We start from the raw sequence: 25,817 nt of genomic DNA, 5'->3' as shown, positions 1-25,817 counted from the left end.
CAGGGCAGCCCCTGGCTCTGGGGGGCCTGTTACCTCCTGGGGGGCCCCTCTGTCCTGGCTGGGGGCCAGGGGGACCCGGCACTGCAGGCTCCTGCCGCCACACTACGGCAGGCAGCGTAGTGGCTGGGGCTCCCTGCCTGCGCTTGAGCCACGCGCCCCAGCAAGGTGCCCCAGCCCCGGCCGCAGGCAGGACCCCCAGCCTGGCCCCGGGCCCCCTCCTGAGCCGATGAGGGGGCTCCGCGTGCCCTGGGCAGCGTCGTGGGATGCCAGACCCCAGCCCTGCGTCCTCCTGGCCCCGGGGCCAGGCTGCTGTCGCGGCTGGGGCCACCCGCGGCCGCGGCACACAGAGCACAGGCGGCAGAGCTGGTTTGCATAGTTCTGAACATTTAATAACTCGGTCTCTCTAGCGTTATATCCACATCCATTAAATTAAAAACAGGCTCAGGAGGCAGCTCCCGGCTGATTAAATTACGAGGAAAAATTACTGTGCACCAAAAAGTTATTATAGAAAAATAGTCCTGTGGCCCCTGGCCGGCAGCTCCGCGTGCAGCAGGCCGGGGCTGGCGCTGGCATGGGGGGCGGGAGGGGGGAGCCCGCACCACGGCCCCGGTGTGCAGTGGCGGACGGTGAAGGGGCTCGCGGCACTGGCCCCCAGCCCGCGGGACGGGGCAGCGAGGGGAGGCAGCGCCAGGAGCGGAACGGATTGTCACCAAGTGGGGGCAAGGCACGTCGGGGGGCAGGGGCGCGCTGCGGGCTGGGGCTGTGGGGACGTCGAGCTCTGCGTAGCGCACGCAGGGCACCAAGTGCCCCGGCCAGCAGCACGCACAGCCCTGCCCAGGGGCAAAACACGGGGCAGCCCTGCAGAGCAGGGTCTGTGCGAGGGGGTCCCTGCCTGCACCGGGGGCCGAGCCTCGGGCACGCGGGAAGGCGTGGCCCTGCCCCACGCTCTCCGGTGTGGAGGGGCTCCCGTCTGCGCTGCAGGCAGGCGCGGTGGGACGGGCGGGCAGCGGGCACGCAGTCAGCGGAGGCTGAGGCCTGGCCATTATTGCTGTTGAGGGGCACGGGTGGAGGCGGAGGGGCCCTCGGGAGGTGGCGGGGAGCCGGTGCGCAGCACGCCGAGCCAGGGCTGCAGGCAGAGGCCCGGCGGGTGCCGAGGGCCCCGGGGGCAGGGGGACACCGTCCCGCGGGCAAGGCTCAGCCTGGGTGGCAGAGCACCCCTGCCCCAGCCCGTCCAGCCCCAGTGACAACACAGGGACCCCCCGTGCTGCCCACCCAGGGGTACTCGCGTGAGCCCCCCCAGCAGCTGCCTGCCCAGGGCAGGAGACAGGGCTGCCAGCGCAGGGCCAGCGAGCGCCAGGGGCCCCGCCGCCATCAAACACCCCGGCACGGGGTACAGGATGGACGCGGGACCAAGAGAGACGGTGCAAGACTGGGACGGTGCCAAGCTGGGGACGGTGCCGTGCCCGGCGGCTGGGGCTGAGGGACGGTGCCGGGGGGTGGGGAGCCCCGGGCTGCTGCCGTGCAGGAGGGGACGGGGGCAGAGTCCGGGGCCCCTCTGCCTCGCCTGTCCCGGCTCCGCGGTGCTGGGCAGGGAGGAGGGAGGGGCGGGAGGGCTCATCAAAGGGCACTTTGGTCTCTGATGAAGGCAGTCCTCTCGTTGTGGGCCTCGTACTCCTCACCGTCCGACTCAGAGGGGCCCTCCTCCTGCCAGATGTCGGAGGGGAGCCCCTTGTAGGAGATGATCCCACTGTCCAGGGCGTAGACCTTCACGCCCCGCAGGCTGAAGCCTGAGCGCACCTGCAGCACTAGGAAGATGGTGACAAAGATGACGACGATGAGGACACAGCTGAGGCTGGCGATGAGGATGGGCAGGTTGGCTGGAGGGGGGGCCTCGGCCAGCCCCTCGCCGTCGGCCAGGGCCGGGGACGCACGGCTGCTCTGCGTCTGGTGGGAGCAGGACAGGTCCAGGTTGCTGAAGTGGGAGTGCGCGGGGCAGGTCAGGCACTGGTTGGGGCCGGGCCCCATGCAGGTGGCGCAGGAGGGGTGGCAGGGCAGGCAGAGGTGTGGCGTGATGGGCTCCACGCTGTTCTCCAGGCTGTAGTCCGTGCTCTGGATGCCGGGCACGAAGCCAGGAGGGCAGTGCTTCAGGCAGCTCTTCTGGTGCAGGTAGTACCCCTCCTCGCAGACTGCAGGAATGGCAGGGTCAGAGCGGGCTGGGGGGCTGCCCACACCCCGAACCCCCACCCCCTCCCCGCTGGCCCAGCACTCACCCACGCAGGTCTGGCTGGGGGTCAGGGTCTTGCAGCCGCTGCTCTCCAGCTGGTTGGAGAGGCTGGGGGAGTCCGTGGCCGTCCCATACAGCACGAGCGTGAACTTGGTCAGCGTGCCTGCAACAACGCAGAGCACTGACCACTGACGCGTCCACGAGACCATCCGTGCGCAGAACAGGCACAGGGAGGGGCTTGCACTGGTCCCCCCACGGGCCGTCAGCGGACGGCAGGGCTGTGCCCACCACCTGGAACAGTGCCCGACGTGGCACCACACCCCTGCGCAGGGCCGCCCATGGGGCGGGGTGCACCTGCTGCCCAGACCCCCACCGCCCCAGCACGGCTGCATTCCCTCCCCACGTGCCCAGCTCCAGCCTCTCCCCAGCCAGGTCACTGCAAAGCACCCGAGGTGCCACCGGTCGCCGCGGCTCTGGGGCACTGGGAGCGCCGCGGGGTGCCCACGCTGCTCCCACCCCTGCCCTGGGCTCAGAGGGAGGCAGCGGTGGCAGCAGGGCCGGCCCAGCCCTACCGTAGTTGTTGGCGTCGCTGGTGTTCTCGATCTCCAGCACCCACTCCCCAGAGGGGTCCTCATCCCACGAGTGTGTCGTCATGAAGGCCCAGTCGTTGAAGCCGTCGGCTGAGAAGTCGTGCGGCCTGGGCGAGGCGGGGCGAGAGGTGGGTGCCAGCCCGGCCGCGGGGCGGCCCCGGGGCACCTTGCGGCCTGGCACCTACCTGGCGGCCAGGAGGGTGGAGCGGGTGCCCATGGGGCTGACCAGGTGGATGGCCAAGTCCCCCCGCCGGTTGTAGGACAGCGTCAGCCTGGCCTGCGCGTGCTCCAGACGGCTGATGTAGTTGGCTTTCCCCAGGCAGGCGTCCACCTTCCGCCGCACCTCCAGGCGCTTCCCGATGTCCCTGCCGAGGACAGGCAAGAGTGAGCCCAGACCCAGCCCAGGGGCACGCGACGGGGTGCTGCAGCCCCCACTCCTGCTGCAGGGCTTTGCAGCTGACCCAGGAACCAGGCGCCGGGGCGGCGGGGGTGGGAGGCAATCCCGTAGCAGCCGGAGGGGGTGTAGGCACCGGACAGGCCTGCCGGGCCCCCGGGCGCGGGGCGGTTTGCTCTGCCAAGCACACGCTGCCCGGCGCCGCCTCCCCGGCCACCGCTGCGCGCCAGCCCTGAATGGGCCCTTTCTTCGCCCGCCACGGGGCCAGCCCCACCCTGCACGGCCACGGCCCGGCCGGGCACAGCCGCCCTGTCCCACCGCGCAGGACGCTGCTCACAAGGAGCGCCCGCTCTGGCTGGGCAGGGCTGGGTCCCAGGGGGCTGGAGCAGGGCGGTGGGCAGGGGCAGGGCCCAGCCCTGGCTCCCTCCGTGCCCAGGGATGCGCCCCCTCCGCCCTCCGAGAGCCCCCGGGGAGCGCCCCGGCCGCACACGAGATCCGGCACACGCTGCGCTGCGGCGGCAGTGGCCAAGCAGCAGTAAAAGGAGCTTCTGTCCGACCCCTGAAAAGCCCCTCTGTCTGGGGATGACTCGTGCTGGCTGCTCCCAAACCGCAGCGCCCCAGCCTGCCTGCACCCCCACCGCGCCCGGCCCGGCCCCAGCAGGAGCGCGCAGGCTCAGCGGTCGACGCCAGCGCTGGACGGCTGCAGGAGCCTTTCCCGGCTCTCCCCCAGCCCTCGCACAGGATGGTCTGGGGTCTCGGGGAGAGTTCAGCCCCGGAGATCCTCCCCACTCCCCTCCCTGGACTCGGAGGGCCCAGGCTCCCGTGCAGGGTGGCGTGCAGGGCGGGTGCTGGGCGATGCCCTCCCGGGCTCACAAACCCTTACTTCGGCTCCGCGAGGACATCGATGACGCACTTCCGCTGAGGTCCCACCGTGGTCCAGTTCTTGGCCAGGCTCACCATGGCCTCGGCATCCAGCAGGCCATAGCCATAGGAGTGGCTGACTGCGGGCAGAGAGGGGCTCAGTGCCGCTCCCGGGGGTCGGCGGCAGGGGACGTGCGCCCAGCCGCGCCGCGCGGCTCCCCAGGGCTTCCTGCCTCCTCCGGCCCCTGGGCTGCCGGGCTGCTCTGCCCCAGCGCCCCCGGGCAAGGGGTGCCTGTGGGAACGGGAGCCCCTGGTCCACCCCTGGCACCCCGGTACCTTTGCGGCCGACGCCGTTGGTGACCCAGTCGTTGGCATTGAGGTGAGCCGGCTTCGACGTCTGCACCACGAGGTGCTGCATGTCCCGCCAGGTCAGGTTCTTGCTGCGGGGAGACACGGGGCTCAGGCACCAGCGCCAGCTCCCGCCGGCCCAGGCAGGCTCCTGCCCAATGCCGCTGCCTCGCGGGGCCCGCACGGCCGCCCCCAGCCCGCTCCGCGCCTGCCCTTACTTGGCTTCCAGGGCGAGGGCGATGATGCCGGCAGCCAGGGGCGCCGAGGCCGACGTCCCTGTGTGCGACTCGGTGCACTTCTGCCTGAGGTCAGTTGTCACCTGCAAGGAGGAGCGCCGGGGTGGAGGTGCCGCAGACACCGGCCAAATCCAGGAGCCGTCTCGGGGGCTTGCGTCCCCAGGAGGGCCACAGGAGGCGAGGTAGAGCCACCGCGCCTGGGGCAGCTCACAAGCTTCCCTCCGGAAACCCGTCCCTCACGAGCCGGAGCCCTGGGAGCAATGCAGCGGGCAGCAGCGTGGCAGAGCAGGGCCAGCCCTGCTCCCGGCACCGCGGCCCACTCGGCTCCCAGGGGGCCGCAGCTCACAGCACGTCCCACCCCCACGAGCCGCTGGCCTGCAGACACCAACAGCCCCGACTCACGATCTGCTTCTCGTTCTGATTGCCGCTGCTGTAGGTGGTGGCGAGGGTGGAGGAGCAGGCCTCGCTGTACCAGGGCACGTTACCGTACTGCGTGGTGCTGCTGATGGACAGCGTGTAGATGCTGTTGGTGTAACCGTCACAGTTGCAGCTGTCGTGCTCGCGGCCCCCGTTCCCAGACGCCCAGACGAAGATGGATCCCAGCCCCCCTCGGCCCTAGCAACAGAAGCAGGGTGAGGGCCAGCATTGGCGTCACGCGCGCTGCCACAGCGTGCGAAGCCCCAGGCCAGAGCCAGGGATGAGGGGACGGTGCTGCCCCCAGGGCTCTCGTGGCCTGAGTGGGAAAGACCGAGCAGACACAGCTGGGACACTGGGCGACAGCGGGATGCCATCCCTCAGCACCACCTTGCCGAAACACGCCGAGGCAGCTCTGCAGAGGCTGTTCCAACAGGTACAGCACCGGGTGGCAGGAGGCCCTGCTGAAGCGGGACTTCCAAGAACCAATCCCTTTTTCCACTCGGGAGCCACCCAGGCTGACTGTGTGGGATCTGCAGCTGCGTGGCAGCGCTGCGGGAACTCGGCAGAGCAGTCCCGGTCGGCTGCTCAGCGCCCAAAAGCCACAGTGTGCCTGACAGAGCTGGGGTGGCACAGACGCACGCGCGTCCTTCCTTGCAGGGAATCGCAGGCAGAACGCAGGGCACAGCTGAACTGTGCAGGGTGCACCACAGCCATGCCACAGCGCAGGCTGCAGCGACAGCAGGCAGGGACAGCGGGTGGACAGGCAGAGGATGCGAGGGCGAGTGGATGGCACGAAACGAGGCAGGAACCAGCCCAGGGCTTGGGAGGGCAGGGACAGACTGTCCTTGGGCGCGGCTGCACAGGAGCCCTCCGAGCAGGGAGGACAGGGCTGCTCAGGAGGAGAGATAAGCACCCTGCACGGGAGGAGCCCTGACTCAGGGCCACCGCACAAGAAGAACAGGAAAAACCAACAGAGCCTGATCCTGGAGATGGGCTGGAAGACAGCTCATGGCAGCGGGGCCAGGACAACGACCAGGGAGGCAGAGCCAGGGAGCCCCGGGGAAAGGGGCAGGAGCCTAGCCGGCACGCTCTCCCACTCACCTGGCTGACCCCTCGGAAGAAAGCCTCCTCCGCCAGCCGGGCCGGGCCATCCACAGTCTTGCCGTCGTCCTCGGGGCCCCAGCTGGCACTGTAGATGTGGATGTGGTTGGGATTGAGGCCCAGGGAATGGGCCTCCACAGCATCAGTCACCTCCCCATCCAGCATGCGCACGCCTAGGGCCAGAGAGCATACGTCACGGGCGACCGGACGGGACAGGGTGGCCGTGCGCCACTGGGCAGCGGTGCCGCTGGGGAGAGCCCTCCGTCCACTGCTGCTGCCTCGTGCCATGGGCCACCACAGGGCCAGCAGCGCCGAGATCCCCAGCGCAGGCCACTCCTCCGGCCGCAAGGTACCGCAGAGCCCAGCGCAGGCTTTGCTTCTGGCGTAGGGCAGGGTGGCACCCACCTCCGATCCTGGCGTTGTAAGCCACACCGACACCGCAGATCCCGTTGTTTGCCACGGCAGCAACTTCCCCGGCGCAGCGCGTGCCATGCCTGCAGTCAGAACAGGACCAAGTGTGCTCAGATGGGGTGCAAGGAGCACAGGGTGGACACTGGCTGCAGTCGGAGGGACCAGTACCCAGGCTGCCTCCCATCCCTCCCAAAAAGGGCGGTCGGCAAAGGCTCCACCGGCCGCCTCTGTGCCCTCCCGCTCCAGAGCGGGGGACTGGACAGCCTGCGCTGGCGCTGGGCAGCCCCAAAGGATGCTGCTCGCGTCAGACAGGGGTGAGGGGGTTTCTCCATGAGGCAGAAGCGTGCCGCCACCACCGCGCCCTCCTGCAGCCCGTGAGGGCTGGCGCTACTGCCGAGTCCCCGCCGCGGCCAGGGCTGCCGCCCTCGCCTCTGCCTCACCTGTTGTCGTTCATCTGTGTGTAGCGGGGCTGTGGGTCCGGGTCCTGGTCGTTGACATCAAAGCTTGCCCCTGGATCCTGGAAGACAGATCTGGCAGTTAGAGACCTTGGCCACCAAGCCCCCCCGCCCTGGGGCCGCGCCCGGGCTGCAGGTCCGCGAGGCTGGGCTGAGCAGGGAGCAGGCCCCAGGCCCACCTCCATCGCCTTCCTCCCTGTCCCACCACAGCAGGCACGAGCCTTGCACCACGCAGCTCCGGGGCTGCACCGAGGGAACACAGCTGCCCGGACAGGCTCCCGTGGCACACGGACCTGCGGCATTGCCCCACACTTACGTAGTTGCCCTCCAGGTCAGGGTGGTTCTTCTCAATGCCATCATCCAGGATGGAAACCACGATGCCCTTGCCGGTGTAGCCCTGCTCCCAGGCCTGACGCACGTTCAGGTCCCGCTGGTTCGTGTTGTACTGCCGAGAGAAGCCCTGGCCATAGGAGCTGCGCCCAGTCGCTGGCACTGCAGCGGGGTGTGCCCACACCGCTCCCAGGGCCGCTGCGAGAGCGGGCTAGGGGCAGCCTTCACCCGCGCTGCTGTGCCGCGGGGACAGGGACATCTCGGGGAGCTGGGTGCGGAGGGCCGGGCAGGGCCAGCCGAGGAGGGTCGCTCTGAAAGGAGACTGAGCCCTGGGCTGCGCTTGGGCCCCGCAAACATGGCTTCCTTTGCGGAGAACGGGCTTGTGCCCAGGCTCAACGACGCAGACAGACACCGTCCTGCTCCTGGGCCAGGCAAAGAGCTGCTCCCCCCTCCTCCAGCCCCAGGCTCTCCCCAGCCCTGCCAGCAGCCCAGCAGGGAGCCGTGCACGGCCCCTTCCCTGGAGCGTCCCTGGACACACAGCGCCAGGCGGCTCCCTCAGGCCTTCCTCCTCCTCCCCACCGGCCTGGCTGGCAGCCGCCACCTGACAGCCGTCCCTCTGCATCCCCAGAACTCGCTGCCGCGCAGCCACGTGGCTCCCCTCCCGGCCGGCAGCGCGGCCCTCGCCCAGCACTCACCAGGTACCACTGCTGCGGGAACTTGGGGTCCGTGGGCTCCATGAAAACATCTCGCTTGGTCCTGCGCTTTGCCACCTGCTGCTCCAGCCACTGCACCTGGGTCAGAGAGGGCATGGGGCTCCCCCACTGCCCCCTGGGCAGCTCGTGCCCATGCCAGAAGCCCCTTGAGCCCCCTGCCCCACAGCCCGCCCAGAGGGGCTCTCCCTGGGGAGCTCGCAGCCAGCCCTGCTGGCAGACTGACCCTGCCAGAACCACTGCAGCACCCAGATCGCCCCTCCCGGCCTCCCCTGCCCAGCCGTGCCGGAGCGGAAGCGCCAGGCCTCCCGCGACAGGCTCCGCTTCAGCGGAGCGGGCAGGCCGGAGCACAGAGCTCTGCTGAGCAGTGGGCTGCCCAGAGCCTGCCGGCCACTGTGACACGCTGCACGCCCCGCTGCGTCGCCACCGCGCCAGGCCTCTGGGATGGAGCCAGGGGACAATTGTGGCAGCCCCATGCCACACCGTGGTGCTGGGATCTGGCTCTGCCGGCACTGCCCCGCACACCTTGCCCCGCACACAGGGACAGCGAGCCCTGGGATGACAGCAGCCCACGGGACGGTGACGCCAGCTTCGCTGATGCCCTGCCTGTGCCGGCCACGAGCTGGGCTCCCACCCGGCTCTGCCACAGGACTCACTGCACATACCTGCGGTTCCCTGGCCAAACGGCTGTGCCAGGGCTGGTGGGGCGAGAGGGAACGCTTCACCACGCCACTGTGCCGAAAGTGGTAATAGTCACCAAAGATCTGCAAGAGAGAAAGGAGTGGGATGGACAAATAGCCCAGTCTCCCGATTCCCCGTACCCCCACCCACAATCCCGAGCCCCAGCACTGCCACGAACAGACTGGGCCCCACTCCAGAGTGGCCATCGGGGCTTGTGACGGGTACACGGGGCACAGCATCTGCCAGAGGCTGAGGCAGCTGACGCCGAGACAGCCGGGGAGACCCCGGGGCCACCACGATGCGACCCCAGGCAGAGGCAGCCACCAGCTGGGGAGCCCCGCTGCGACGGCCCCGGCTCAGCGCCCACGCACGCAGGGACAGCCCAGCTGGGCCAGGAGGCCGTGCAGCTGCCCAGACGGTTATTTTTAAACCCCAAACCCTCTCCAGTGCCTTCATTTCCTTACCCCCTCCTGCACGTCCCAGAGGCCGGCCGGGCGCAGAGGCCCCACCCCTGCTGCCCAGGGGCTCCCAACCACGCAGCCGGCCTGGACCCAGAAGAAGGGGACTGAGCGCCCACCCTGCCCCGCGGGAAGCCGAGAAGCCCGGGAAGCGGCCGTGGGCAGGATGTGGCTGCCCGGGCTGCGCCATCGCCTGTGGGCCTGGGCTGCGAGGGCTGCGGGAACACGAGGGAGAGGACATCTCACTCTCTGCCACAAAACAGTCTGGCTGCAGCTAACGAACCCCTCCAGGCTTATCAGAGCTCTGCAGACGTGCCGCCATCCTGGCCAGCCACGCGTCCAGCTGGAGCCAAGCAGGGGAGGAAAGATGCACCCTGCTGAGCAGCACCCTCAGCCCCTGGGCAGCGGCTCTCCACGTCACGCACCTCACCCCGAAGCCCTTTGTGCTCCACGGGGCGAGGGAAACGTACTCCAACACATGGAACCGGCCAGGCCCCGCTGCCGAAGGGGAACTGCTCTGCTCCGCGGGCTGCCCCGCCGCACGGCCCCCACCGCACACCGGCTGCTCCGAGGGCAGCAAAGGGAACGCTCGACTCACGGCAGCCAGCACCGGCGGCACAGGACGGCAGGAGCTGAACACCGGGGCCAGGACTTGCGTCCATGGCTCCATCGCCAGGGAGGGCATGTGGGGAGGTACCGAGGGGAAAAGCCTCTGCACGGGGCTGGCAGAGGGGAAAGCGAGCTGCAGGCTCGCTGCCCTCCCCCGGCACCCCCTCACCCTCCGGGGACGAGGACAGAGCCTTGATTGTTCCTGCACACAGATCGCAGCTCTGCCTGGTCATCCAGCCGGGTTAGGTCTGCACAGCCGCTGCGGCGGCAGCCAGGAGCCGGCCAGTACACACGCTTCCACCCTAATCCCCGCAGTCCCTGTCCTCAGCGAGGGCAGAGCGAGCCCCAGACCCGCGCGTCCTCGGCGTGGGCGGCACAGGCCCCACGGAGAGTGGTGCCAGCTCAGCCCTGCCGCCACAGCCCATGGCCACCTCAGCCAGCGCCGGGGCGGCGCGCTGCCGTGCTCCCGTCCGCATCCCTGGAGCAGGGCAACGCGCTGGGCGGCAGCCTGGGCTGGCAGGGACCTGCTGCCAGCAGTACGGGGACGAGAGAACTCCCGGAGCTGGTGCTGCTGGGGGCACTCGTCCCCGGTGTCCCGCCAGCGCAGCCCAGGGCCAGCACCAGCAGCGGGCCCCTCCCCGGCGCTCCCCAGTCAGGGGGGGGCAGCGCCTGTGCCCGCTCCTCTGCACCAGCCCCAGCAACACAAACTGCCCCGCTCCCGCCTCACCCGTTCCTCTCCTCCGACCCGCGCTCCTCTTCAAGGCCGCTGGCACCCAGCACGCCGGTGGCACCGCCAGCCCGGGGGACTGCCTGCGCTGGCTCTGCAGGCAGCGGTGGAGCAGGGAGTACGCCAGGACAGCGCGCCTCCGGGGACAGTGTCCAGACCCACGCTGAGGCCAGGGTCCTCGCAGATAAGGACCCTGGGGGCCTCTCACTGGGGCACTGCCGGAAGCACCCAGTCCCCCCCCTTCTAGCTGGGCTGCCGCATCCTGTCCCAGCGGCACACACCCCCAGGACAGCAGCCCAGCAGCCTCCCGGGAGGGAAAGCCCGGCTCCTTCCAGCTCTGCTCTTCCCACCGGCCCCTCTGCCGGAGCGCGCTGCCCTGGCCAGCCAAGCCTGGTCCCGCAGCGCTGACACTAGGATGGGCTCCAGAACGGGAGAGAACGCGCCCGGACCAGCAGCTCCTGCTGCAACCCAAGCTGCCGCAGCCCGCGGGGCTCTGCCTGCAGGTGCCGGCAGCTCCAGAGCCGCAAGAGCAGGGGGAGCTGCCGGCCTCGGCCGCAGAATGAACGGTGCGGGGAGAAGGTGGGCACCACTGGGCAGAGCTGGCACTGAACTCCATGGCTCACAGGGACAGACCCCGAACAGGCCTGGTTCCCTGCCAAGCCACGAGGCCCTGCGCAGCTCTGCGCTGCAGCCCAGGGCCCGACGGGCACCCTTGGGCTGCTGGAGACACGGCCACAGAACCCGGTGCCCCTCGGTCCCAGCAGCTGGGCCTGGGGCTCAGCACCGCAGTGCGATGGGAAACACTGCCAGCAGCTGGGAGAAGGCTGATGGCATCCCAGCCCCGTCCCTGCTCCCAGGGGTCTCAGCAGAGACCTGGCCCGGCAGGACACGTCCTGGGCCACTCTCCCAGTCCCCTCTGCACGGCAGAACCCCTGGCCCAACACATCCTTTGCCCTGATGTTGGCTCTAAGACATCTCCATGCAGACAGCTCCCAGCACCTGCGTGAGGCTGACCTGTCGCCTCCGCCGCGCAGACGCCCTTGGTGAGCCCTGGCCCCAGCCCTCATAGTTTCCTTCTTCGGCACGAGCCCCAGAAGACTTGGGGCTTCATGTCCCCAGAGCCCTGCGAACCCCCCGCCCCGCACAGGGCTCCTTTTGGGCAGCAGGACAAGGCATCTGCCAGCTCCAGAGGCAGCCACCTTCCCTGCCCACGGAGGCTCACAGCAGCTGCTCACAGCAAGGTCTTGACACCACAGCCACGAGTTGTGCAATTTCCTCTGGGATTTCTCCCCGTGTTTCCTTCCCGCAGAGCCAGTCCAGCCTGGCAGCAGTGCCTCGCTCTCGGGGCAGCAGACCCCAGGGAAGCGGGCAGCCCAGCGTGGCCACATGGGCTCTACTTCACCAGCGTCAGCCTCCCCTCACGGGACGGGGCCAGTCCAGGTCCCCGTGCCTGCCTGGGAGCCGTGGGGGCCATCCCTCCGGGTCAGCCCTGCCGCACCCGCTCCCGTGGGATCCCCTTGGCCCCGGTGGCGACAGCCGTGCTGGTGCCAGCTCCATTGGCAAAGCCCCCACCTGCTGACCGCCCAGGGGCCAGCGCCCTGCCCGCGGCAAGGCCAAGGAAAGCCCCACAGATCGGCCTGCGCCGACGGCGCAGGGCAGAATGCACCGCGCCACACCAGCGGCAGCAAGAAGCGCTGGCCTGCAGCCGGACAGGGACAGCGGAGCTGGCTGCACAGGGGAGCCAGGCCCTGCCAAGGCTGCCGGGAGCGGAGCACCGCAAAGCCCCTCGCGCTGAGGACAAGGCCAGGAACAGCTGGGACCACGGGGAATAGAAGGGGCCCCGGTTCCGCTGCCATCTCCCCAAACTCCCCGCCCCGCTGCCCTGGCTCCATCCAGCTAATTACCACCCCTGAGTCAATGCAGCAGATGCTGGAAGGCTGCAGTGAATGGGCGCAAACACAGTGGCGGACAGAGCAGCCCCCAAACCGACTGCGGGGCCGAGCCCAGCACCCTCCCAGACCACAGCAGAGCCGGCAGCGAACACCGCTTTCACGGGGAGAGGGAAGTGGGGGACTTACCGGGCCCAGGTTGAGGAATCCATGCTTCCTGGCCAGTCTATCAGCCTCCTGGGGCCCCGCGGGGACGAGCACAGCCCAGGTGTTGGTGTAAATACGCTGGGCCAACACCTCCTGGGCCAGGAGAGCGAGGGCAGCCACCAGAGTCCAGAGCAGGGGCAGCGAGCAGGGCCTCAGATCCATCAGAGTACCGGGGTTCCTCTAGCTGGGGAGCAGCAGGGTCCCGGAAGCAGCAGGTCCAGCGGCCTCCCTGCGTCAGCACTGCGAGGCGCGTCGGCCTCTCTGCCCCGCTGGCCCCCGCTCAGCACAAGCGAGCATGGGGACGAGCCCGCGACAGCCGGGCCGGATGGCGGCAGCAGAAACGGACCGTCTGGGACAGCAGCACGATCTGCAGAGAGATGGAAGCACGATCAGGCCCCGGGCGGCTCTCCTCAGACCCAGCGAGGGCACGCTCCGCCGGACCAAGCCGCGGCTCCGGTACCGGGCACGGGGGGCTTGGCACACAGCACCTGCCATCCGCCACGGCTCACGGGCAGCCATGCGGGACCTGGGGCCCCGAGGAGCTGCGGCGGCAGCTGGCTCTGCAGGACGCCCTGGCACGCCTGCCCCGGCACGGAGCCACTGTTTACCTTGCTATTGCCCAATGTGTACCTATGCTCTGTGCTTACAAACACGGGAAAGAACCAGGAGGGGAGAAGGGCACCAAAGGAGGGGAGAGGCAAGGCAAGGGAAGCCCTGCCTCCTGCCGCCACGGTCTGCAGCGGACAGGAGCCCCTTCGCCAGCCGGGAAGGGCCTATCTGGGCATGGAGCCGGGAGCAACTGGGATGGGAAGCCAACCTCCTCAGTCCCAAGGGGAGACCAGAGGAGATGCCCCCAGACGCTGCATGAGGGGCCCAGCTAAACGAGGGGCTGGATGGAGGAAAGCCAGAGAGAGCAGAGTCCCGGGCCCCAGCACCCCCACAGCCAGCGACCGACCATGCAGCGCCTGGTAGCAGCACCGAGCGCCGTGCCGCCTGTCACCAGCAGCAGCTCAGCTCTGCCCTTCCTCTGGAGCACAACATGGTGACACCACTGTGACTCATCTTCACAACAGAAGGAAACTGGCACAGGCATCAGGAAAAAGGGCACACCGTCACCTCCAGCGCGCACCCAGGGACCTGCACGCGGGGATGCCTGGGGACAGCTTGCCGCGTCAGTGGGCAAACACAAGAAGCTGGGAAGCCAGGCAGGGAGCAGAGCAGGGATTGACCCACCCAGCGCAAAAGGAGCCCGTCCCGGCGCTAGCGCCATGCACGGAGCTCCACGGGGACCCTGAAATATCCGGTGGTGTTTCAGAGAGAGCAGGAAAGGTGAGAGTCAGCAGCGCCCAGAGGAGCCCCATCCCCCTCTGGCAAGCAGCGGCCCCAGCGAGCAGGGAACCTGCGGTGCTGCCAGGGGAGGAGAGCAGCTCCTGGCAGCCGCCGGAGACCCCGCCGCAGGCTGCAGCGCAGGCAGTGCCGCGATTCAGGCACGCTGCGGCTCCCGCTCAGCAGCCAGACCTGGCCCGGCTGCGGGCTCGGCCGCCCCGCCGAGGGACCCGGAGCCACAGGCTCCCGCCGGAGGCTGGACCGGAGCCCCAGGTCCCAGACCGTGCCAAGGCCCAAATCACAGTTTCCAGCGGGAAAGGCTCCTGGAGCCCCCAGGGAAGGGAAAAAGCTACGCGTGAAGGGAGAGAGCAGCGAGCACAGCACAAGGGGACACTGTCTGCCCTGCGCCGGCCCCCGCGCCGGCTCCTCGCCGGTCCCCGGGCCCGCAGCCACCCCGCTCCCCGGCCAAGGCCGCCCCACGTGGGGACGACGCCGCAGCGGGCGCCCGCCCGGGGCCGGTTCCCCCCGCCAGACCCCGGCCGCCGAGCGCCCCGGCCCTGCTGCCAGGCCCCGGCCTCCTGCCCCGGGAGCAGCCGGACGGAGAGGCGCGGGGACAGCCCCGGGCCGGCCCGCGCGGTGCGGTGCGGTGCGGGCGGGGACGCGGCCCCCCCGGCTCACGGGCCGAGCCCCTTCCCAGCCCCCGAACCCCCCGCCAGCCGAGCCCCGCTGCCTCACGGCCCCGTCCCGAGGCGGCAGCGGCGGCCCCGCGGCCCGCCCGGAGCCGCCGGCGTCCCCGGCCCGCAGCGCGGCGGAGCCCCGGGGGGCTGGCGGGGCGGCGGGGCCGGGGCTGGCCCCACGGGCGCGGCGGGACCAGGCCTGGCTCGCTCCTCGCCCCCGGCTCCCCGCAGCGGCCGCTCCGGCCCCCCGGGCCCGCTCCCCCGCCGGCCCGGCCGCAGCCCCGGCCCCGGGTGCCGCCGGGCAGCGCCCGCCCCCGCCAGCAGCGCCCCGAGCCCCGCGCTGCCCGACGGCCGCGGCGCCGCCGCCCGCCCCCGCCCGGCACGGCACGGCCCGGCCCGGCCCCCCCCCGCCGCCCGGCCCGGCCCGGCCCGGCCCGGCCGGGGCAGCCCCAGCTGTCAAACCGCCGGCGCCGGCGGGCCGAGCCCGCCCCGGCCGCGGTCGCGGCGCCCTTACCGCGCGGCCTGCCCGCTCCCGTCCCGCCGGCGGCCGGGCCCGTCTGTCGGCGGCGCCGCGTCACGCCGTGGGGCGCCCGGAGCGCCCGCCCCGGAGCCGGGCCCGGCCCAGGCAGGGGCGGCCGGGGCGGCCGGCGGGGCCGCTTGTTTACGCCGAGCAGCTGTCAGCGCCGCCCGCCGCCCCGCCCCGCCCCGCGCCGACCGGCCCCGCTCGGCTCGGCTCGGCCCCGCTCGGCCCGGCCGCCGCTCCGCCGGGCGCCGCCGGATGCCGTCACCGCCGCCCGCCCCGCCCGCCCCGCCGCCGCACCGGGGCCGCCGCAGCGCCCGGCCCCCGGCCGATGCGGGGCCCTGCTCCCCCCGGGCACCCCGCGCAGCCCCCCTCGCCCCGGCCTGGGGAGACCCACCGACACCGGGCACGGCCCGGGGCGCAGCGCAGCCTCTCCCCTGTCCCGGCACGGAACAGCCCTGGATCCATCCCGTGAGATCCCAGAGCCCCCGTGGGCCCCGGACACCGACCTGGGGTGCGAGGGCGCCCGCAGAGGAGGGCACCCCGAAGACGCCTCGCCTCGTGCCCCCCCACACCCGGCCCAGCGGACGGCGGGTCACTGTGACGGGGGGTGGCGGGACACGAGCCTGCCCCGAGCGGCCCGTTCCAGCCCCGGCAGCCGCCGGAGCGGGGGGCTCCTCAGCCAAGCTGATGGGAGCGGCACCGGCCCTGCCGCAAAGTTTGGGTTGGGGGGCTGCGGGCCTGGGCCAGCGCGCAGCGGCCTGACAGAGAAACTGTCTGGAAAGCAGCAACACCAGGAAAACCCATCAGCCCAGTTTCAGGTTTCAGGAGAGAGACTTCCACCAAGGAGAAAAGGTGAGAAGTGAACTGCGATTCATCTTGGCCTCGGCCGTTCGTAAAAAACAACACACTCTTGTCCCTCTCGTGCACGGGACTGTGCCAAGAGCAATGCGAAAGCCGAGTCAAGAGCAAAAAGCAAAAGCAGGAGAACCCAAACTGACCTGAATCCTCCGTACCTCAGACGGGCTCTGGGCAGCCCAGGGCAGGAGCGGGTCCTACAGCTCCTGTCAGAGAAAAGGAAGTCACTCGGATATAACGATCGAGATCACGAAGCGTTAGCAATCGCACAGGAAACAGTCGCCTTGGTAACGGAGATGCTGAGAACAGCCCAGAAAATCTGGCACAGGGCAGGTTTCTCAGCTAAACTGGGTCAGTTTCGCAGGGCAGGCGCCTGGCTGCAGCGTCGCCCCGGGGGCAGCGACCCCAGGCCGGGCCGACCCCGCCGTCCAGCCCCAAGAGCGGCCGCCGCGGGGGCTGCGGTGCCCCGGGTCCACCCTCTGGGGCCACGGTCCCGCCGGGCAGCCTGAGGGGGCCCCGGCACCCCGTGGACGTGTGGCACGCACCCCCACGCTACTGCAGCCTCGTCAGGAGTCGTCCTTGGCGGCTGGCGAGCCCAGGCTGGCCCCGCGGCCCCCGGGTGCGCAGCGGGCCGGGAGTGCCCTGCGCAGATATATGTGGGGGACAGGAGTGCTGTGTCCCTCTGCCCCCGCCTTATCTTCAGCTGCCCGTTTAGGCGCAGGCGGCCCTGCCCGGGCGGGTGACAGCGTTGCACCTGGCCCCTGCGCCGCGTCACGCCGGGAGAGGAGCTGACAAAGGGCCCTTGTCACCACGGCGCTTATCTGGGTGCCGCAGGGCAGGCAGCAGGAAGCACCTCTCTCTTACATAAACGATTGCCTTTGGATCCCCATGCTGACCCCGCACCCCTGCCAAAAGCAACGCCTGTGACCGGGGAGCACCTGGCTGTGGGACAAGGCCAGGGATGTGAGGGGGCTGTGCTTTCCCGGCAGCCCCCCAGGGCCGGGGCCGGCCGCAGCCGGAGCGGAGCGGAGCAGGGCCACCAGGCTGGATCTGAACGCTTGCTGTTCCCCCGGCACCCCTCTCCTCCGGCAGCGAGGGGGTGAAGCAGCTACCGCGACCGCGTCTGCCAGGACCACGAACCCTCCTCCTGGACACCTCACTGACTTGGGGGCCATCGCTCAGAGGCATCAACGCGCCCCAGGGGATGGCCCGGAGCAGGCCGTTCTGTGCAACGACTCCCGGCACGCCGGCAGCGAGGTCTGCCCTGCCAGACCACGTCCCGTGGCATCCCTGCAGCCCACACCATAGGCACAGGGGCCAAACTGCTTACTGGGGCCGAGGGGAGACCCCCCCGTGCTCCTCCGCACCACACGCACTATGTGGTGTGGCCTGGCAGCACACAACAATCACCAGAAACCTCCTTTCATGGAAAAAATCAGGTCAATTTTTGGCTTTCAGGTTGCGGAGATTGCACAAGCTCCAACAGTGTTGCAACTGCCCATCTGCCCAATCTTTTTGGGAGGCAGAGCGGGGATGGGGCTACACCCCCGCTCACAGGCACCCCCAGCCCAGGGGGAGCTTGGCCACACGGCAGGACCGCAGCAGCGCCGTGCCCCAGCAGCCACCACGTGGGGGGCGAGAGCAGACCGGAGAGTGGGGAACCGGCAGAGGAAGGGCGGAGAGCCCCCCCAAACCATGGAGAAACCAAATAACAGGCAGCCACTGCAGGCCAAGGGCATCCAGGGGACCAAATCGATATCGAAATGTTTGCCTGGAGCACAGCAACCCACTCTGCCCCCCATGCTGGCGCGGGGCGAGCCCGCAGTCTCTGCTGTGCTGCAGATGCGCTTCCCCAGCCTCACCACCTGCGCCTCTCCCCAAGCTCAGGCCACAGTCCCCTTTCCCTGGAATTTCTCTGGAATCTCTCCTCCCCTCCCCGCTGGACGCTACCGGCTGGCTGCCGGGAAACCGGTGCCTCCGGAGCCGGGACAGCCGCGGCCCAGCCGGGAGCTGCGCTCCGCCGGCCCCAGAGGCTCTGTTTGTAGCCAGGCTCGCAGACACAACACCGCCGCGGTCACAGGCAGGGGCCGCAGGGCCCAGCCCGAGCACCCTGACCTCCCCTGCAGTGCAGCTGCAGACACAAACAGCGGCGGCTCGGAGCGGCTCCGTAACTTTATCTGCCTCCGACCTTGTCATTGGCAGCCGGAACACTGCCAAGGTATCGACCCACAGCGCTGCCCCTGCCCGGGCTGCGACGCATCGCACCGCGCCATCGCCTGTCCCCCACCGCTGCGCAGCTGCAGGGACATCCTTCTCCAGCGCCGTGAGGTGCCCACGGCACTCGGGGGTCTCTGCTCAAGTGACAGACACAGGAACGCAAGCACAGGCGTGCAGGAGACACCAGGACCCAGCGCCCACCCGGGCCAAGAGCCCCGTTTGCCCGCGGGCTTCAGTGGTTGGGGAGGGGGTTGCTTGCAGATACGGAGCACAAACCGAACCCGGCGCCCGGCAGGCGCAGGTTTCCACTGAGAGCAGACTGTGCCGGGCGCTGGGCTCGCTCCTGCCAGCAGCTGCCAGCCTTGCAGCGCCCCGGGAACGGGGGCTCAGCCCCGCGAAGTGCCCGCCATCCCTGCCGCGGCAGCGCTGACGCGTCAGCAGCCGCTGCGTGGGGACCGGGGGCTGGGGCTGCCCTTCACCGCCCCGGCTCTCCGCAGCCCGCCCGCCACGTCCCCAGGGATGGGGCAAGGGCAGGCGCAGCCACAACACCCCCACGCCCCTTGTGCCACGCGGCCCCAGCCACACCGGCTCGGGCAGTGCCGGCACTGGGTTTCTCCAGCTCGGCCGTGCCTCCGAGGGGACAGGTCACAGGCCGACGGCCGCTTCTCGCCTCGGCCTCCGGCACACGTGGTCGCACATCTGAGCCAGGCTGTGAAGGCTTTTCCCTGTTTGCCAAGGTCTTTAGCTTTGCTTCACCTGAACAGGACATTACGTGCTTTGTGTGCAACTCCCAAGCGTTCCTTTAACTGGCACGTCCGACTGTTTCGACGCGTGCTGTGCCGAAGCCCGCGCAGGGCTCACGGGCAGGGAGCACGCTGTGACAGCCCTCCAGGTGAGCATCTCACCAGAGACCAAGCGCCGAGCGGGAGCCCCAGCTGCCATCTGCGCGCAAAGGCCGGGATCAGGCGAGCGAGCTCTTGCTTACTGCTGGGGGGGGCCGGGGGGGGCCACCAGGCCCAGAGCCACCAGTGCCCCCGCTGCTAGGGCAAACCACAGGCTACAGGGCGCCAAGGGACGCGCTGGGCACCCTGGGGCTGCCCCCGCCGCTGCACGGACACGCTGGCGCAGGCGTGGGGCAGAGCCCACAGCTGTGCTGGGGCTCGGGGGCAGAAATGGGGCTGTCCCGGACAGTTCTGGGGGGCGCGGCAGGGAGAGCCTCCCCCAGTGCCACAGCAAGAGCCCAGCCCGGGGCGGCCGGGGGCAGCCAGCGCTGCGAGGGGCTGGGCCCCACTGGTTCCAGTGCTCCACCACCCTCACTGTAAAAAACGTTTTCCTAGTATCTCCTCTGAATCCCCCTCCTTCTGTCTCAAAACCACCACCCTCGTCCTGTCACAGCAGGCCCTGCTGAAGGGTCTCTCCCCCTTCCCTGCAGCCCCCTTTGGGCACTGGGAGCCGCTCTGAGCTCTCCCCGGAGCCTGCTCTGCTCCAGGGCTGGACACGGTACCGCAGGGTGGGTCCCAGAGCAGAGCGGAGGGGCTCTCTACTCTGAATGAGATCCTCCCACGGGGACGGCCCCGGCCCCTCTGCTTCCCAAATCCCCCTGCTGCAGGCTGACTTCCCGGAAGACAAAACCTCTTCCTTTCTTTCGAGAAGGCGGCACAGGACGGCAGACGTGGCTGCGGTGGCTTGTGACGCAGTTTTGCCCAACTTCAAGAGAAGCCTTATCACCCGTGGCTGGATGCCAGAGCAGGGGCAAATCGCGCACACCAATCGCTGCCGGCTCTGCCCCGACTGCAAAACCTCGCACCCCTTGCAGGCTGTGACGTGTGCTGACGCGGGCGGCGCCTGGTCGCTTATGGAAAACCCCTCATGCCTGCCACAAAGCAGCCTCGGCCCCGGCCCTTCCCGACACCCACGCCACTGCCATCACCTCGCCAGCGCGGTGGGGGAGCCCAGGGGCTGCCCCAGCCCCGTGCCACAGCGCGGCCGCAGCGTCCTGCTGTGCCAGGAGCAGCCCTCTCCCCCAGCGCCGGTTCCGAGGGCTGCGGTGGGATGCGCGGCTGCGCGGGGGTCGCTCGTCGTCGCTGCCCGGGAGCCGGGGTCTGAGCAGCGGTGCTGGGGCCTGGTGGGGCTGGCTGTCGGCGGGCAGAGCGGGAGCGCCGCGGCTCAGCTGCGGCTGGCGGAGGCAGCAGCCGTGACCGCCCAGCGCTGGCTCTGCCCCGAGCAGCAGCGGGCACAGCGCAGACCCGCAGCGGCCCTGCCACGGGGCCCCGCCGTGCGTGGAGGGAGCAGCGGTTCTCCCACGCTGGGCCAGGGAGGAATTTGGCAGCCCCGCCCGGCACAGGATGTGTCCCGCAGCCCAGCCAGGCCCCGCGGGAGCTCGGGGCGAGGCCGAGCCCTCGGCGCCCCGTGGCAGTACCGGCAGCGGCTGGCTCAGCCCCGGCTCGCCTGTTCCCCCCAGCCCCGCACAAAACACTTCCCGAGCCGCGCCCCGCGGGGGAGGCCGCGGCTGGAGCCCGGCGCCTCCGGCCGGCGGGAGCCCCGTCCCGGCGCCGCCGCAGGGGACCCCGCGCGGGGCTGGCGGGCGACGGCCGCTCCCTCCGGCCGCGGCTCCGTGGGCGCCGCGCCTGAACGCCTCGGGAACGGCGGAAACACGGCACCGCCCCCGGCCGGGAGCCCGCAGCGACCGGCCGCCCCCGAGCGCCCGGGGCACCCGCCCGCCCCAACGCGGGGCCCGGCACACGCCGAGCTCCCCGCCGCCCCCCCGGGCCCGGCCGAGGCCGCCACGTCCGGCCCGCACCGGGCCCCGGCCCCGCCCATGACGCGGGGGCTGCGCGGCGCCCCGGAAGTAAACCGCGGGCCGGGCGCCACTTCCGGTTGCCACTTCCGGTTGCTGGCCGCGGCCCCGCCCCCGGCGGAAGTCGGGGCGCCGATCCCGTTCCGGGTGAGCGGCGCGAGCGGCCGTTGTCAGCGGTGCTGCCCGGCCCCGGCCCGCCGCCATGTCGGTCCCCAGCGCCCTCATGAAGCAGCCGCCGATCCAGTCCACGGCGGGCGCCGTGCCCGTCCGCAACGAGAAGGGTGAGTCGGGGGGGGCGGCGGGGCGCGGGCCCGGGCCCCGGCCCCTGGTGACGGCCCGGCCGCCCGCCCGCAGGCGAGCTCTCCATGGAGAAGGTGAAGGTAAAGCGGTACGTGTCGGGGAAGCGGCCCGACTACGCGCCCATGGAGTCCTCGGAGGAGGAGGACGAGGAGTTCCAGTTCATCAAGAAGGCCAAGGAGCAGGAGGTGGAGCCCGAGGAGCAGGAGGAGGAGCTCGCCAACGACCCCCGGCTGCGGCGCCTCCAGAACCGCATCGCCGAAGACGTGGAGGAGCGGTGAGCGCCGGGGCCAGCGGGGAGCTGCGCCCCCCCGGGTTTGGCCTCGCGGGGGCCGGGCAGCGCGGACCCTGCTCTGCCGCACCGCAGTGAGAAGTTGCGGGAACGCCGGGCAGGGGCTGGGAGCGTTCTCCAGGCAGCGCAGGAGAGCCCCTCCCTGGGCTGACGTCCGCGCCGCCCCCGGCCTCGGGCTCCGGCCCTGCCGCGCGCAGCCCTTCCACCCCGGAGCCACCGTTTCCCAGGGCACAGCCCCGCGTCCGGGTGCAGTGCGGTGGGCGAAAGCAGGCTGCGAAATAAAAACGAACGTGGGAAGGGATGGCAGGAATGCTCCAGCCAGGGACTAACCGAGTGCCGTTTGCCTCGTCCCGTGGAGCTACTGCCGCTTTGGGTTCCAGTAACAGCAAGGCTTCCCGCCGGGAGCTCCCTCCCTGCTCTGGCCTGGGATCCGCCTGCGCCCAGCAGTTCCAGCATTCACCAGTCTCGTTAGGAACGACTCACGAACCGCCAGCTTCTTGCAGGCTCTTTGCGTTCTGCCATTTAGTTGGGGTCTGTTGCAGGTTGGCAAGGCACCGTAAAATCGTGGAGCCTGAAGTGGTTGGAGAAAGCGATTCAGAGGTGGAGGGGGAAGCCTGGCGCCTGGAGCGGGAGGACACCAGCGAAGAGGAAGAGGAAGAGATCGACGATGAGGTGCGCGCGCAGAGCCAAAAAGACGGGCCTGTGGAAGCCCCTGAATTTGCAGCCGCAGGCAGAGGCTGAAGCTGCCTTTTGCACGGACGTGCGGGCTGTCTGTGCAGCTGGGCAAGCGTCACAGCTGGCCGTCACTTAACTCCTGGGTTACCATCCCCGTGCGTGCGATGGGACGCTGGGAGAGGCCGCTCCGCGTGCGGAGGGATGGGCGTATCGTCTCACAGGCAGCGCTCCAGACATCGCACGCTTTGTGCGGAAGAGCGAGAGGGAAGCGGCAGCGGCGCTGGTTGTCTGACTCCTGTGCGTTTGCCTCCGTTAGGAGATCGAGCGTCGGCGCGGGATGATGCGTCAGCGAGCACAGGAGAGGAAAACCGAGGAGCTGGAAGTGATGGAGTTGGAAGATGAGGGTCGATCCGGAGAAGAGTCCGAGTCGGAGTCTGAGTACGAGGAGTACACGGACAGCGAGGATGAAATGGAGCCACGTCTCAAACCTGTCTTCATCCGCAAGTGGGTGACGCGGCCGCATGGGTCAGCCCTGGGTGAGGACGCGGGGGCTGGGGGCCGGGCAGACACCGCCGCCGTGGTCTCCTCTTGCTCGCTGCGGGGCATGGCTTGGCTCCCCGGCAGCAAGCGACGGTCGCAGCTGCGGAGCGAGGGGCGATCCCTGCACCGACAGCCCCTCCTCCGCTGCCTCAGGCGCTGCAGGATCGGGCTGCGGGTCCAAGCTGCAGCAGGGTCTGACCGCAGCCCTCGTGCAAGTGCCGTGTGGTGGCAAGGGGAAGCCGTCGGCGGGCCGTGCCCCACAGCTGGTGGCTTGGTCTCCCGTCGCTCGTGTGCGCGCCTGCGGCTGTAGGGGAGCGGCGCGGTAGCCCCGGCGTGGGCGACGCTGGAAAGGGGAGACTTGGCCCCCCCTTGGAGAGGGCAAAGGCTGGACGCGGCTGCGGTGCCGGCGGGGGGAGGTCTGTGAGGAGCCGAGCGGCTGCGCTGGCTCAGGGAAGGGCTGAAGGCTGCTGTGGCCCTGCCTGCAGGAAGGACCGGATCACCGTTCAGGAGCGAGAAGCGGAAGCCCTGAAGCAGAAGGAGCTGGAGCAGGAGGCAAAGAGGCTGGCAGAGGAGAGGCGCAAATACACGCTCAAGGTGCCGAGGGGCGGGCTGGGGGTCGCGCGGAGGGGGCGGTCGCCGCAGCAAGCTTACCTGGTCCTTGCTGCAGATCGTAGAAGAGGAAGCGAAGAAAGAGCTGGAGGAGAACAAGCGCTCGCTGGCAGCGCTGGATGCACTTGATACAGATGACGAGAACGACGAGGAGGAGTACGAGGCCTGGAAAGTGCGTGAGCTGAAGCGTATCAAGCGGGACCGCGAAGAACGAGAAGCGTAAGCATCAGCCTTGTTCGTGCCCACGGGCGGTTGAGGCATCTCTTCCTCAGGCTTCCCCGTGGCAGCGCGGTCTTGGCCAGACCAAGCACCCAAAGCCTCACCTGCCTGCCCCCGGGGTGCCTGTGCTCCCCCGCAGTCCGTAAACGCACGGGACGGCAGCTGGTGACAGCCGCTCGCTGGGGAGGGTCCCGGGGGGACACGTGGTCTCACAGCTTTCTCTCCTGCCCAGCATGGAGAAGGAGAAGGCGGAGATCGAGCGCATGCGGAACCTGACGGAGGAGGAGCGCCGCGCCGAGCTTCGGGCCAATGGCAAGGTCATCACCAACAAGGCGGTGAAGGGCAAATACAAGTTCCTGCAGAAGTACTACCACCGTGGCGCCTTCTTCATGGTGAGCGGTGCTGTGGGGCCCGGGCCCCTGCACAAGACCGCGGGGACGTCTTCTCCCTGTGGGACCCCCGGGCAGTGCCCCGGGACAAGAGCCGGCCCTCAGAGGCAGCACAGGGCTGAAGGGACCGAAGGGGTCTGAGCTCAGCCAGCTCTGTGGCAGAGGGTGAGCGGTGATGCCGCGGCAGCCTGCCAGGCGCTGCCCTCCGGAGCCCGAGGGGACAAGTGCAGCTCCGCCCGGAGCCGGCCCTTGCTGCCTCACCGGAGTGCGCTGAGCTGAGCGTCTGCGTTGGGACGGAGCCGGAGCAGCAGAGCTGCCCCCGTGCCGCTGCATGGGCTGACGGGCCCTGACAGAACCGACCCAGCTCTGCGTGGCCTGCGGCCTGGAGAACTGGCCCGAGGGACGTGAGGGTGGCTGTCGGGAGGCCTGGGGGACCGTGCTCCCGCCCCCCGCCTTTGGCAGTGGTTAGCAGGGCTGCAGGCACCGTGGCAGCCCCCAGCAGAGCAGCGATACGGGCTTCTGGTGGCTCTCCGCTGCCGGCGACTGGCGGGCTGAGCGGGCGTGTCCTTCTCCCACAGGATGAAGACGAGGAGGTGTACAAGAGGGACTTCAGTGCCCCGACCCTCGAAGACCACTTCAACAAGACCATCCTGCCCAAAGTCATGCAGGTGAGGGGCTGGCCAGAGGGTGCCCGGCCTGCCTGCCGGCTGCGGGGCCGCGCCTCCTCGCTGGGGGCAGGAGCTCGCACGCTGGGCGGGGGGGAGCAGCGAGTGCCCGTGTCCTCCCCGAGCGGCTGCTCACGCGCTGTTCTGCTCCCCAGGTCAAGAACTTCGGGCGCTCGGGGCGGACGAAGTACACGCACTTGGTGGACCAGGACACCACCTCCTTCGACTCTGCCTGGGGCCAGGAGAGCGCGCAGAACACCAAGTTCTTTAAGCAGAAGGCAGCGGGTGTGCGGGACGTCTTCGAGAGACCCTCAGCCAAGAAGCGAAAAACCACCTAAGGGAGCGGGCAGGAGGGCGTGGCGCGGCTGAGGGGCCCTGCTCTGCCGGGACAGGGGGACACAGGCTCTGCCAGGACTCAGGTGGTGACACACCCTTCCTCTGCCCCCACGCCTGCCCTGTCAGCACGCTGTCCCGCTCCCCGCACTGCGCGGACCCGTCGGGCTGCCAGCCTGGCTGCCGCGGAGGGCGACGGCCCGTCTGCGCTGCCAGGCCTGCAGCCACACCGCTGTCCCACCCGCAGCCACCCCAGCAGGGCTCGCAGCGCCCGGCAGGGCTGGGCGGGAGTGCGGCAACACCCCCGCTCCAGCACACCCACTTTAGGAGGAATTAACGGACTTCTAAATCCGTCTGGTCCACGGCATCTCCCCGTCGCTTGTACTTCCCCCTTGTCCGTTCAGGCCCTTTTTTTTTTGGTGTGGAACAGCAGTGACCCCGTTTCTTTGCCCTGTTTCTGCAGGGCTTACCTTTTCTACCTGGGAGGGGTCGGTTTGATTAAAGCCGTCATTTTCTTACACGCTCTGGCTGTGTTGTCTGCAGCGCGGCTGTCCTGTTCCACGCCCTCCTGCACACCAAGACGGGCTGGTGCAGCCCGGGGGGCACCGGGCTGGGCAGGGTGCGAGGCGGGGGGGGGGGGGGGGCACCGCCCCCTTGGGCTGGAGGCCGCAGCGCGGGGGGCCGAGGTTAAAGCGAGAGGAGCGGCGCAGCTCCGCGCTCAGCGGGTCACCTCGTCCCGCTCCGCTCGCGGGGAT

The 25,817-nt window shown here is 70.0% G+C and overlaps 2 protein-coding genes across 2 annotated transcripts; one reads left to right on the top strand and one right to left on the bottom strand.

Annotated features, from left to right (window-relative positions):
- Nucleotides 1-364: 364 nt before the first annotated feature.
- FURIN (furin, paired basic amino acid cleaving enzyme) lies at nucleotides 365-15,316 on the bottom strand. The gene is made up of 16 exons (XM_086757225.1): nucleotides 15,166-15,316; nucleotides 12,631-13,015; nucleotides 8,743-8,841; nucleotides 8,063-8,158; nucleotides 7,354-7,482; nucleotides 7,023-7,099; nucleotides 6,577-6,665; nucleotides 6,172-6,344; nucleotides 5,056-5,268; nucleotides 4,636-4,736; nucleotides 4,406-4,509; nucleotides 4,092-4,209; nucleotides 3,000-3,179; nucleotides 2,797-2,921; nucleotides 2,271-2,387; nucleotides 365-2,186 (listed from the first exon to the last, which is right to left on the bottom strand). The coding sequence occupies exons 2-16, from the start codon at nucleotides 12,808-12,810 to the stop codon at nucleotides 1,618-1,620; spliced, it is 2,370 nt and encodes a 789-aa protein (XP_086613351.1). The 5' UTR covers nucleotides 12,811-13,015; nucleotides 15,166-15,316; the 3' UTR covers nucleotides 365-1,617.
- A 5,860-nt stretch (nucleotides 15,317-21,176) lies between these two features.
- On the top strand, nucleotides 21,177-25,313 carry MFAP1 (microfibril associated protein 1). The gene is made up of 9 exons (XM_086757663.1): nucleotides 21,177-21,324; nucleotides 21,398-21,617; nucleotides 22,175-22,304; nucleotides 22,624-22,811; nucleotides 23,333-23,441; nucleotides 23,515-23,675; nucleotides 23,908-24,067; nucleotides 24,643-24,732; nucleotides 24,885-25,313. The coding sequence occupies exons 1-9, from the start codon at nucleotides 21,246-21,248 to the stop codon at nucleotides 25,065-25,067; spliced, it is 1,320 nt and encodes a 439-aa protein (XP_086613789.1). The 5' UTR covers nucleotides 21,177-21,245; the 3' UTR covers nucleotides 25,068-25,313.
- The last annotated feature ends 504 nt before the right edge of the window (nucleotides 25,314-25,817 follow it).

Source organism: Chlamydotis macqueenii, chromosome 12 (genome assembly GCF_036417535.1).
Source record: "Chlamydotis macqueenii isolate bChlMac1 chromosome 12, bChlMac1.mat, whole genome shotgun sequence".
Classification (NCBI taxonomy): Eukaryota; Metazoa; Chordata; class Aves; order Otidiformes; family Otididae; genus Chlamydotis; species Chlamydotis macqueenii.
Note: the sequence above shows the minus strand (reverse complement) of the source record. Positions and strands in the feature narration are given on the sequence as shown.